We start from the raw sequence: 11,410 nt of genomic DNA, 5'->3' as shown, positions 1-11,410 counted from the left end.
TCTGGCCTTTTCTGTACTTTACGCAAAAGACTGAGATAAATATATATAGTTATCGTTACTCACTTCCCGCCTTTATTACCTGAGAGAAACACGACTCCATAAATGCACGCGGAGAGCGCCCTCGATGGGACGATCGCGCTACGGAATAAAGTCTTCGAACCGAGAACGCGTGTAGTTGCTCGTCCGATCCCCACGACTGCCGTTCGCTGTACTGTGGCGACGCTGCGAGTGCCGTGGCTGCCAGGCGAGTGAAACGTTCGCGTCCGAGACCTCTTCTCGTGTCGCGCGTCGTTCGTGTCCGTCGCGCTCCGTCCGCGGCACGACAGTCGCGCTCCCTGTGTTCGCCTTCGTTCGCGTTCGTTCGCGTTTTACTTTGCCCGAGTCGTCGTTCTTCCCGCTCTTCCTTCTGCCACCGCCACCGATCGATCCGACGAACCTACGGCGAGAGACCCCTGCCGAGGACGCGACGTCGTTTCCTCTTCGTCCGGAGTCCGCCCGTCTTCTCCGTCGCCCCGCGCGGCATGTCCGAGTACGATCGAGTCAGGACTGGCAGACTCGTTCTCAAGGGTCACGCCAAGAAGTGAGTACTCGTCCTCCGCCGCCGTCTGCCCGCTTCGCGTTCGCGTCGGTCCTCCGATTTTTCCACTTCTGCCTTCTCTCTCTCTCTCTCTCTGTCTCTGTGTCTTGATCGTTTCCAGGGCCAAAAAGAGGAGACGCGAGAAGAAGGACCGGGAAGAGAGCGTCGTCGTCGCGGGACACGACGATACCCTTGCTCACGGTATTTTTCGCCCCTTCCCGCCCGGGCTCGAGACGTCGCCCGCGACGTCCGTGTCTTCTTCTTCTTCCTGCGCCGTTGTTGATACCTGTCCGATTCGTCTGTAGGTGGCTGGTGGAGAGCTACGCGAGTGTCCGAGGTCACGGGAACGGTGGCCGTCGAGTTTGGAACGCGAGTCTACGTCAAGGCTCTCGACAATGGATTGTTCACTTTGGGCGCGCCGCACCCGCACGGCGAGGGACCTTCCCCCGAAGAGATTCTCACGGCTTTTCCCATAGGCGACGCCGGCAAGGTCGCCTTCAAGTCTGGTTACGGAAAGTACTTGGGCGTCGACAAGAACGGTGTCGTCGTCGGACGCAGCGACGCGGTAGGCGTCGTCGAACAGTGGGAACCCGTCTTTCAGGTCCGCTTCGTCGCTCGCGTCTCGCGTAACCCCCCTCCCCCTCCCCCTCGTTTACCCTCTGAATTTTCTCTCCTCCAGGACGACCGGCTCGCTGTCCTCAACGGCAGTAACGATCGTTTCGTGTCGGTCACCGCCGACGATGACGTCGTTTGCCGGAGTGCCACTGCTGGCTCGTCCGAGTTCTGTACCGTCAGGAGCGTCGCCCGCAAGACCGCCGACCCCGACGAACGCGTCCCCACCGAGGAACGGGGATCGCTCCGCGACGTCGAAGTCAATTATGTGTGAGTCGCCCGACTGGGGGCCCTCTCTGCGCCCTCGGACCGTGCTTTCCGTTTCCCGCGTTCGTTTCCACCTTCCTTACCTTTGTCTTCTTCTTCTTTCAGTAAAAAGTTTCAAAAGTTCCAAGACAAGAAGTTGAGAGTCAGCCGAGAGGATCGTTCGAGGTTACAACGGGCGAAACAGCGAGGAAATTTGCATGAAGCTTTATTAGACAGACGAAGTAAAATGAAAGCGGATCGATATTGTAAATGATCGTCGTTTTGTCTATCGTTCGAGATTTCTAAACTGTCGGTACGCCAGTGTTCAATAAACGCCCGGAAAGCAAATCGCAGTGGTGCCGATCGGCGCGATTCGTTACGCCTTTTTCCCCTGTCTACGGTCTCTGCCGAGTCTTCGAACGCGTGAGCGCGCCCGCGCGGTGTCCAGGGGTTTCCGCACGACCGGAAGCGTACGAGCTGCTGGTGCGTCTGTCGATACGCGCACCGTCGCTCGCGGCCCCGGCGATTCGCCTTGGTTCTCTTCTCCACCGATCTCTCTGCCTGTGTCTCCCCCGCGTACGTACGTTTTCTCTGTCTTTCGGTCTGTGTCTGTGTCTGTGTGCGTGCCTCGTGTACGGAGGATCGGATCGCCGAGACGACGAGTCGAAGAGGAGACGTTCGCCGAGATGCTTCCCGTTGCGCGTCCTCGTCGATTCTTTGCCGTTCGACCTTCGCGAAGCGCGCGCGACCGGTCGATCCGTGCGTGCTCTTCGCCGAGAACCTCACCGCCGGAGATTCTTCTTCTCTAGTAGAACGAACGCTGATGATACAGATGACCGCGCGATCGTGGGTTCGCTTGAGATTGAGTCGCGCCGCCGGCGTACGGGTCGTAGATCTGCGAAAACAGAGAACCGGTTCCAGAATCGTCACCGATAGACGGTCTTCCGCGTCGCGTGTGCGATCGGTAGCGGCCCACCTGCACTGACCGCTTCCTCCGAAGCGTCCACCTTTTCGCCGGAGTCGTCTCGTAGTACGTTCGTTGGTAGGGATGAACGAGCCCGTATCGAGCTCCGTCGGCGTGCCTGGAAGCCTCGTACCGTTGCTGTCCGTATCGATGGTCGTTCTCGGCCTCCTCCTCGTCGTCGTCCTCGTCCTCGTCCTCGTCCTCGTCGTCGTCCTCGTCGTCGTTGTCGTTGGCGTCGTCGTCGTACCGGTCGTAGTAGTGACCGAACGGATGAGTGCGAAGGATACCGATGTTGGCTGGTACGCCCTGACTGCGAGGGAGATACATCGGCGAGTCCATCCACGAGATTACTGCTTCCAACGGGACGCACGAATCGTTATTCTTCTTGTCGCTTTTGTTAGCCGTACGCTCCGTGTTTCTCTCTTTTCCACGCGTGTGCGTACTTACCGTTTCGCGGATTTTCCCCCTCCTGCGGAAGATTCTCTTCTTCTTCGTCGTCGTCGTCCGCCGCTGCCGCGTTATCGTACTCCTCGTACACGTTCTTGCGCCAGTTTCTGTCGAAAAATATTTTACAGATGTACGCGCGTGTGCTTACGGCGTGTCGCGATTGTCCCCGTCTGTCGAGACGATCGATTACCAAACGATCGCCGTCTCCACCGTCTCCTCGACCGCCCTCGCTCTCTCGCCACTTACCGTTTACGGTAACGCTGATTTTCCCACAGGGAGAGTAGAGTCAGAACGTCCTCGGGATCGACGTCCAGCTCCCTCTTGAACCGCGGTTCTTGATAAATGGGAACGCTGTATCGACGAGTCGCATTCATGTAGTTTAACGATTCCGTCGTGCTTTGTCCACCGAATGCTCCTCGATACTCGTCCACCGTCCGTCGATCGGTCTGTCGACCGATCGGGTCCAGCCCTGACCGTTTCGCGATGCCTGACCTGGCGGCCCGATAGCTACTTGCGTGGTATACGTGGTGTACGTACTGTGCCTCAAGAACGTACGTAGTACCCGTGCGTTTACGTCACTCGAACGGGCGAGCGAGCCTGACCTACTTTCGTCCTCCGCGACGACTAGTTCCATTCAGTTCCATTCTTGAATCCACTACCTCCACGGAAACCTACCCTATTGCGTCACGTTTATCGAACGCCGCCCGTTCACTGCGCGCGGTGCCGCATAGCGACGCGGCGCGTGGGCGTACGTGCTCGCGTACGTATGTCTGTGTGTATGACTCGGTATGTATGTACCACGTTCGCGTACGGTGCCTGCACGGACGTTTACGTGGAACGACGGATTGCACGCCCGCGCGCGCCCCGAGACGCGAACTCGGTCTTTGTCGGAGAACCGTTGCTGCGAACTACCCCCGAGATTCTTCCCCGTGTTTCGACGAACGCCACGCTTACCGCGAATCTCGAACATCTTCGCTCGAACGATGCCGTCGGCGAGTCGTTCGCCGAAAAAGTTCGCGCTCTCGTTTGCGGCCGATGCCGAACCGCACGTTTCCTCGAGATCGAGATCGTGCGTACTTCTTTCGAGCGCGTTCACCCGTCGCCACGTTTATCTCGACCGATCGACGTCGCGTCGCGTACCGGCCGGCCGGCAGTGGACACTTGTGGCTCCGAGCGTGTATAAATAAGAGTTGGACGCGAGGTGCTCTGCACCTCCGCGTACCCCGGTCGCCCTGTACGAAAGGATCGATCGAATGTACGACGTATGTTCGACGTGCGTACGATGTAACAACGGAGGAATGTCCCCGTCTGAGCGTCGTTAGACTGGCCGCGTGAACGCGGAATGTTATGCAGCAAATTCGGTGTTCGACGAGTATCGAGCATCCGCGAGGAAAAAAAGATCGGACGGGCTTGACTCGGCACCGCGGCTGTACAGAGTCGTGGTGCTGGTGGTTACCTTCTCTTCGTTTGGAGCTGCGCCGACTGAAGTAGTGTGGCCGTCGGATACGTCGGATACCGACGAGAACCGATCGATGGTTTCGCGATCGATCGACGACCAGATCCGCCGCCGATGACCATAGATTTTTCAGATCTCTTCCTGCGATTCTCGTCGACGTCGTCGTGGTAATGAGAATAAGGAGGCGCGTCCCAGGCACGAGGAAGCGGCGGCGATCGATCGTTTGTCAGTTCGTTCGTCGATGCTTTACCGTAGCTGGGAATCGAGACGAAACGAGAGTGATTCGTGCTGCTGCTCGACTTGGATCACTGCTGCGGTTATACTCACTCGTAAATGTCGTCCTTGATGTACGGTGAGAAGGGATCGGTGTCGTGCAGCTGCTGTTGTTGCTGTTGTCGTTGTCGTTGTCGTCGTCGTCGTTGTTGTTGTTGTTGTTGTTGTTGTTGCTGTTGCTGTTGCTGTTGCTGTTGCTGTTGCTGTTGCTGCTGCTGCTGCCCCGAACGAGGAGATCTCCCTTCTTCCGCCAGGACTGTTTTCAGTTCGCCGAGTCCTGATGCCACCGTCGCGACGGAGCTTGAATTCCCTACGTTTTACGTGACGTGACGGCGTCTCGTTACGTTACGAACGTACGCAGAACGCGCGGCGGAAAGAAGATTTGTCGCTTACTTGTGTCCGCGTTCGGGGACGACGAGTGAGATGCGCTCGAGCTGCTGCTCTCCTGCGGTTGCAGATTCTGTTGTTGGTCTCCAAACGTCGACGTTTCTTGTGCTCGTTTAGCTGCGCGAGATAGAAACAGATGCTTACGTTAAAAAACGCGAGCGCGATCGATGCGCTGAACCAGCTGCTGCTGATGATGATGATGATGATGATGATCGCTTACGTTTCGCTCGTCTACCTGCGGTCTCTTCGCTGTTGTTCGCCACTTCCACTGGATTCGTCGACAGACATCGGGCTACGGCGAAGACGGTGCACGATGCTAACAACAATACCCAACAGCGGCGCATCGTCTGGCAGTCTGCAACCAGAGGTGGAAACGTTTTCGTCGAACGTTTCAGAGAGAAACTGCTGCATAAGCGCGAACTCGAACGCCCGCGCGATTCGCGCCTGAAAGAGTCGAGTGTCGTACTTCGTACACGTCTGTATGTACGCTTTACTGCGTCGCGCGTCACCGGTGTCCCGCGTCCCGAGTGTTCTCTTGAGCGCCGCGCACCGTGGCTCCCTGAGCTCGAGAGCGATGTTCTCCGCGTGTGCGACTGCGGCGGAGACGAGCTTTACTTACCTAAATGTCGCGTGACGCGAAATGTCAAGAATCTATTTCCATTCCGCGTCGGAAAAGATCCACGTCGGACTTGGTTCGCGGCGTTCGACTCGTTGTACGGCGGGCGGCGATCGCCTTTGCCGTGAGTCGTGAGACTCTTTTTTTCGTCTCAAAGAGCAGCGCGATGTCTTCGAACGGTTGCGGACGTTTAAAAGGACGTTCGCGCGGCACTCTTCGTAAACGTTCGATCGTCTCGATCTGTTCGAGGTCTGTTTTCGTTTACCGATACCGTGTTTCGACGGACGTTACGCGGAAGTCGAGCTCCGTCTCGTCTGGTGCCGCGATCCCGATGATGTTCGCGATTAAAGACGCGGTCGGGCCAGGAAGTGCGGAAGCCGAACCGGATTCGTAATAGACCCAGAAATCGCACACTTGTTGCGTCTTGAAATGCTATAGTCGTTTGTCGCGTTTGTATACGCGTATCTCTGACTCACTCCCTCCCTGCCTACCTCTCTTTCTTACTCTTTCTCCGCGTACAGCTTGCAATTAAAAATACATTTCATTCATCGCGTTTTCATTGACGAATCCAGGCTCGCGCGCGCGGTTCGTTCGGCGCGTCGGAATCCTTGAACGAATTACAGGCGGCGGAGTTAACCGTTCGGTTCAAAAGCGAGAGCCGAGGGTAGATGTACGTTCGAACGTCGAGACTCGTATCGTTGGTCGATTCGTTCGTCGGTCTCTCCCATGAGATTTCTAGGATTCCGGGCTCGCGCGCGACCGGACGACCACAGCTTCCGTTGCTGCCCGTGCATGGTGTACTACGCGTTGCTCGCGCAACGGACGAGAATCGTTTTTCAGTTACAGACCGAGAACGGTAACACGGTGTTCTTACCTTTTCTATTCGATTTCTATTCAAACGATTTTAGCCGTCCCTCGTCGGGCCAAATTGAAATCGATCGAAATCGATCCGCGCTCGCCGCGCTAATTCCGACGCGGAATTTCGACGCGGAGAACTCTGACGTGAGCGAGCGAAAAGTTTCTTCTCGTTTCTCACGATCCCGTAGTACGTACTAACGTTCTCTCCCCCTGTCTCTCTTTATCACTCTCTCTCTCTCTCTTCCTATCTGTGGTATTATTCGGATCTTCGACGAATCGAGTGAGTCGTCTTTGTACGTCACTCTGCCGTCTCGTCCGTGATGAAGATACAGCCGCCGCGGGAAACCACCTCGGAGTTCGACTGGTCGAAGTAGAATGAGCGTGCCGGCGATCCGTGTCGACTGCGTGCTTTGAGCAGGACGACTGGTGAAACCGGCGGAGACGGAGGGTACGGTCGATCAACCACCTCCACCTCGATGAACGAAGCGCACCCCTACCACCCCTACTCGGCCGAGAGGGTAACTGCTATCGTCGAGGCTCGCCCCGCGAGGTGAGCCGACGTAATATGTACTCCGTGTGTGTGTGTGTGCAAGGTACGTACGACGACAACGACGACGACGACGATTTACACGCGCACTGGGAAATACGTCTGCCCACGCGCGCGATGACCCCGCTACGACGACGATTCTTCTCTCGTTCGTCTTCTTTCCGTTGATCGCGACGTCGCATCGTCGTTTCTAAGCTTACACGTCGTTTCCGAATCACTCTTTCTCCTCGTCCTCGAAATCTGTTCCGTATAAGGTGTAATACTTACTTGTCCGCGTTTGTAACGACCAGCGATACGCGACGATGGGCTCGATTCGCGTACGTCACGACCACCCCACGCTTCTTCTCTTCGACCATCGCAACAGGCAGACACCCACGAGCATCCAGACGCCCACGCTCCTACGTTTTCCACACGGAGAATATACACATGTAGTACATGTGCGCACTCTGTCCTACGTACGTAGGCGAGGAATGAAAAAAGAAAATTTTACGGGGATGGTTAGGAGCGAAACGATGATTCTGCGTTTACGCCGTGTACACGTATGCCCGAGTAGCTGCTAACCGTTCTTTAACGAATCGTCCGATCTTCCGTCCGAGGGTTCTTGATCGGCTCGCATAGTAAGTCGAACGAGAGACTCGATCTCATCGATCTGACTCGTCCAGCTGCCGGTTTCGTTCCGCGTACGCGCGTTTTCTCCATGAGGACCATGGGGGTGGTCTCCAGGTTCGTTCTTGCGAGAAACGAACGGAAACACCGCGTTCGATTGTCCGACGCCTACGCGACGCATCGTCCTTCGTTCGAGACTCAACAGCAGCCGAAACCCTTGCGAAACGTTCCTTCTGCGTGACGTCGAGCTTCATCGATCCTTTCGCTGGAGAGTGTACAGCGACCTATTCTTCTCTATGCGGATACTTACGAGACGACGACGAAGACGACGAGTCCACTCATCCGATCGTCTTTTATTTGGTCCACGACTACGACATCGATCGGTCCGAGCGAAACAGGACGATCACGTTACTATAATATACGCAGAGTGAACAATTTTTCTCTCTGCTGTGCGTTTCTCCCTGCTGCTGGTGCATGACCCGTCCCGTCTAGTCTTTCCCCTTCGGGATCGATCTCGATTTACATGATTAACGATTCTCGAGGGACGATCGCTCGGAGGAAACGCAACGGCGGGATAGATTCCCAACTCGGCAGCCACATTGGCCTTCGTGGCTTCGATCGACGCACGCTTTTCACTCGTCAACACGATTGTACATACATATATATACATATATATATATGTGTATATATATATATATATATATATGCACGTACACCAGAGAGAAAGTTACACGTGCGCGTGTGAGTAGAGAGGAAATGCGCAGAGTGCTGCGCTCGCTCCGAACTGCGTGTTTCGCGTGGTTTACGTCTCGTGTAAAATGTGCTGCCGCGGCGTGGAGTCGAATCTGTAAATACTTATAAGTGCGATAGCGCTGTCGGCCACCGTCGCTCCGTCGTCGACAGCCTTTTTAGTGTATCATCGAGCGAGCGTCTCTGGGGACGAGTGCTTGCACGGCGGCGACGCGGTGAGTCACGAGTAACGGACGGACGGTTCCGAGATCCGAGGACGGCTGTGGTAGATACGATACGCGTAGTAGTAGTAGGTACGTGCAGGTACGCGATAGTTGTCGCGAGCGAATCCGATCGAAGATTGTAATAAAATGGCGAGGCAATCGTACAGTATCGTCGAATACTACGGCGAACAAGACGGATACAAATGCGGTTATTGCAAGAGCCCGGATACGAATTTCAGTCATGGCAAGTACATCTGCGTCTATCCGCGTCGAATCGTTCGATTCCTTTCCGCGCTTCGTCTTCTCTCCTCTCCTCTTCTCTTCTCTTCTCTTCTCTTGTCCGATCAGATGGGATTGAATCGTTGAACGTGTAGGTATGGGAACTCACACGCTGACCGTTCGAGATTACCAAGTTCTGGTCGATAGAGGTTGGAGGAGATGCGGTTCTTACTGTTACAAATCGACCATGGATCGCACGTGTTGCCCGATGTACACCATCAAGTAAGTCACGACCAAGTTTAATTACGATCCTGCCTCCCTACGCGTTCTCTCCAACGATAGGGAGTAGTAGCGAGCAGCAGCAGCAGCAGCAGGAGGTAATCGTCTCTCGACGTATACGCATGATTGTTGTTGGTACGTTCGGTTGCTTTTCGTAGGTGTAAAGCATTGCACTTTCAAATCTCGAAATCGCAGAAGAAGATACTGAAGAGAATGGGCAAGTTTTTGCGGAACGAATTGCATAAAAACGATCTGACGATGGATACGTTCGAAGAGGATCGCGGCGGAGACGATATAGGTAAAGTGCACCTCCACGGGCAAGTCCTTCGATCCGTTCGATGATCGTCTGTTACGACCTTTTCCTGATGATCGATTACTGCTGTTACCGTTTCTCGTCTCGCTGTTCGCAGATGACGTCGGAAAGGCATTGACAATCGCGGGTAAGAATCGCGGACGATCGAAGCGCGAAGAAAGTATTTCCGTGATAGACGTGAAATTGATCGCCAAAGACGACGAGGTTAACGCGAGATTACGTCCTGGCCGGTCGATGACGATCGACGAAGGTCGAGGTGAACAGAGTTGCAGCTACTCGGAAACGAATCTGAGCGCGACGGGTTCCGAGCCGATACCCGTCGTCGCCGTCGCGTCCAGTCGGAACGACGTCGATTCGAACGGTACGCCACAAAGTTTGCGATCGGTAGAAATGAATTCTACTGCTGTCGCTGCTCGGTCCTGCGCGAAAGCAAAGCTTTTGCGTAAGCAACGGAAACGGAATAAATTATTGGCGCAAGGAAAATCTGAGGAGGAGATCCAAGCGATTTTCGACGAGTATAAACTTCGGGAGAATCGTGCCAAGACTTTCGAGGAATTGTTCGATCAAGTCTACCCGGATGGAACTACCGGCAGATTGAAGGTAGTAGTGGACTATGCGTGAAGACCAGTTCTTTTAGCGCGCGTCCCTTCGTCGTAATACTACTTATTCGTATTCCTGCGTTTTAATTTGCTAGATGAGATTGGTACGAACCATGTCGGACGAATTTATCAAAACCTTGAAGGTGAGCGCGGACCTCTTTAAAAAGTATCAAATGACTGTTCATTGCGTGTCGGAGAAGGAATCGGACCAAGTGTCGTTCTTCAACTTCCTCGTAAAGAGCTCTTTACAGGTACACTTTGTATTTGTCGTTGTTGGGCTCTGACCCTGCGCGTATACCCTGTACACCCTGTGTAATCGGAGGTGGGGGAACCTTTTTTGCGAATGATAAATACGATTGTCGTTTGCCGAAGCCGTGGACACCGGACGACGGACCGTCGAGTGGGTACGGCTCGTTTCACGAACAATATTGGCTGGACGACGAATTGATCGCGGTCGGCGTGATCGACATTTTACCATCTTGTGTCTCGAGCGTTTATTTCTTTTACGATCCGGCCTACTCTCATCTTTCCCTGGGAACGTTCAGGTGACGACGACGAATGCACGTTCGAATTTCGATCGCGCGCGAACGAACGAGCAGTTATTCAAAGGATCGTTTTACGTTTCATCCCGCAGTTCCCTTCGAGAGGTTTACTTGACCAGGCAGTTGAACAAAGTAGCGAAAGATTTGAAATATTACTACATGGGATTTTATATACACGCGTGTCCGAAAATGCGATACAAGGCACGAATGAGGCCGTCGTACCTATTGTGTCCCGAAACTTACGCTTGGTTCGACATAGATCGGTCTCTGTCGAAGCTGGACAAACAAAAATACAGCAGATTGAACGACGACATCGATGCCATCGACGAGGACGGCGTGGTCGACGTTGACAAGGTAACGCGCGCTTACTCTACTACTGTTCGTTCTACGTGCGACGTGCCGTATGACCGTGATCTTTTTTTCCTCTCGAGGTGTTGGTATTGTATCGGCAAGTGGCGATGCCGTATGAAATTTATAAGAAGAAGACGGCTGCCGCCGCCGCTCATCGGGCGACTGTCGTGAGAGAAGAGGAGGAAGAGGAGGAGGAGGACGAGGAGGAGGACGAGATCAAACAATACGCTGGTTTGGTCGGAATGAAGTGCGCGCAAAGGTTATTGCTTTATCGGGGGTGAAGCACGTTTACCCGTTTCCCGTGTGTCATCGAGCCACCACCGAGTACCTACACGAACAGTGTCCAGTCCAGATATTGGAGCCGAGTCGAATTTATTTTACCGAGGAGACAGGCGAAGCGTCGATTGAAACGTCGATGCCGCCGTGAGGCGACGTGCCCGAGAGAGAGAGAGTGTGTATGAGTGAAATTCAGAGAAAATTATCATTGTTTCGAATAAAATACATGAATTTTGAATCGTCCCGTGTCCAGTGAATCACCATGAAAAGTCTACCTGCCGACTTGGAA

The 11,410-nt window shown here is 54.4% G+C and overlaps 3 protein-coding genes across 8 annotated transcripts; 2 read left to right on the top strand and 1 right to left on the bottom strand.

The window, feature by feature from the left end:
• The first annotated feature begins 420 nt into the window (after positions 1 to 420).
• On the top strand, positions 421 to 1,788 carry FRG1 (FSHD region gene 1). The gene is made up of 5 exons (XM_018032854.2): positions 421 to 580; positions 699 to 778; positions 883 to 1,178; positions 1,257 to 1,459; positions 1,562 to 1,788. Exons 1-5 carry the CDS (start codon positions 522 to 524, stop codon positions 1,707 to 1,709), a joined length of 786 nt encoding a protein of 261 aa, XP_017888343.1. The 5' UTR covers positions 421 to 521; the 3' UTR covers positions 1,710 to 1,788.
• On the bottom strand, positions 1,645 to 7,679 carry LOC108629896 (prohormone-2). 5 transcript variants are annotated; one of them, XM_026817644.1, is made up of 11 exons: positions 7,545 to 7,679; positions 7,251 to 7,381; positions 7,038 to 7,173; positions 5,183 to 5,317; positions 4,969 to 5,079; positions 4,630 to 4,885; positions 4,303 to 4,557; positions 3,093 to 3,197; positions 2,847 to 2,953; positions 2,412 to 2,752; positions 1,645 to 2,330 (listed from the first exon to the last, which is right to left on the bottom strand). In XM_026817644.1, exons 1-11 carry the CDS (start codon positions 7,597 to 7,599, stop codon positions 2,241 to 2,243), a joined length of 1,722 nt encoding a protein of 573 aa, XP_026673445.1. In that variant the 5' UTR covers positions 7,600 to 7,679; the 3' UTR covers positions 1,645 to 2,240. The 5 variants fall into 5 exon arrangements, with proteins under 5 accessions (XP_026673445.1, XP_026673447.1, XP_026673446.1 ...); XM_026817646.1 differs by lacking the exon at positions 7,038 to 7,173 and having other exon boundaries at positions 7,251 to 7,434; positions 7,545 to 7,614; XM_026817645.1 differs by lacking the exons at positions 7,038 to 7,173; positions 7,251 to 7,381; positions 7,545 to 7,679 and adding an exon at positions 6,453 to 7,026.
• A 715-nt stretch (positions 7,680 to 8,394) lies between these two features.
• Ate1 (arginyltransferase 1) lies at positions 8,395 to 11,360 on the top strand. 2 transcript variants are annotated; one of them, XM_018032846.2, is made up of 8 exons: positions 8,395 to 8,786; positions 8,917 to 9,043; positions 9,199 to 9,338; positions 9,451 to 9,953; positions 10,048 to 10,203; positions 10,325 to 10,497; positions 10,587 to 10,848; positions 10,926 to 11,359. In XM_018032846.2, exons 1-8 carry the CDS (start codon positions 8,690 to 8,692, stop codon positions 11,124 to 11,126), a joined length of 1,659 nt encoding a protein of 552 aa, XP_017888335.1. In that variant the 5' UTR covers positions 8,395 to 8,689; the 3' UTR covers positions 11,127 to 11,359. The 2 variants fall into 2 exon arrangements, with proteins under 2 accessions (XP_017888335.1, XP_017888336.1); XM_018032847.2 differs by lacking the exon at positions 8,395 to 8,786 and having other exon boundaries at positions 8,951 to 9,138; positions 10,926 to 11,360.
• Positions 11,361 to 11,410: the final 50 nt, after the last annotated feature.

This window comes from Ceratina calcarata, unplaced genomic scaffold (assembly GCF_001652005.2).
Source record: "Ceratina calcarata isolate Rehan_Ccalc_2016 unplaced genomic scaffold, ASM165200v1 scaffold59.2, whole genome shotgun sequence".
NCBI classification, from domain to species: domain Eukaryota; kingdom Metazoa; phylum Arthropoda; class Insecta; order Hymenoptera; family Apidae; genus Ceratina; species Ceratina calcarata.
Note: the sequence above shows the minus strand (reverse complement) of the source record. Positions and strands in the feature narration are given on the sequence as shown.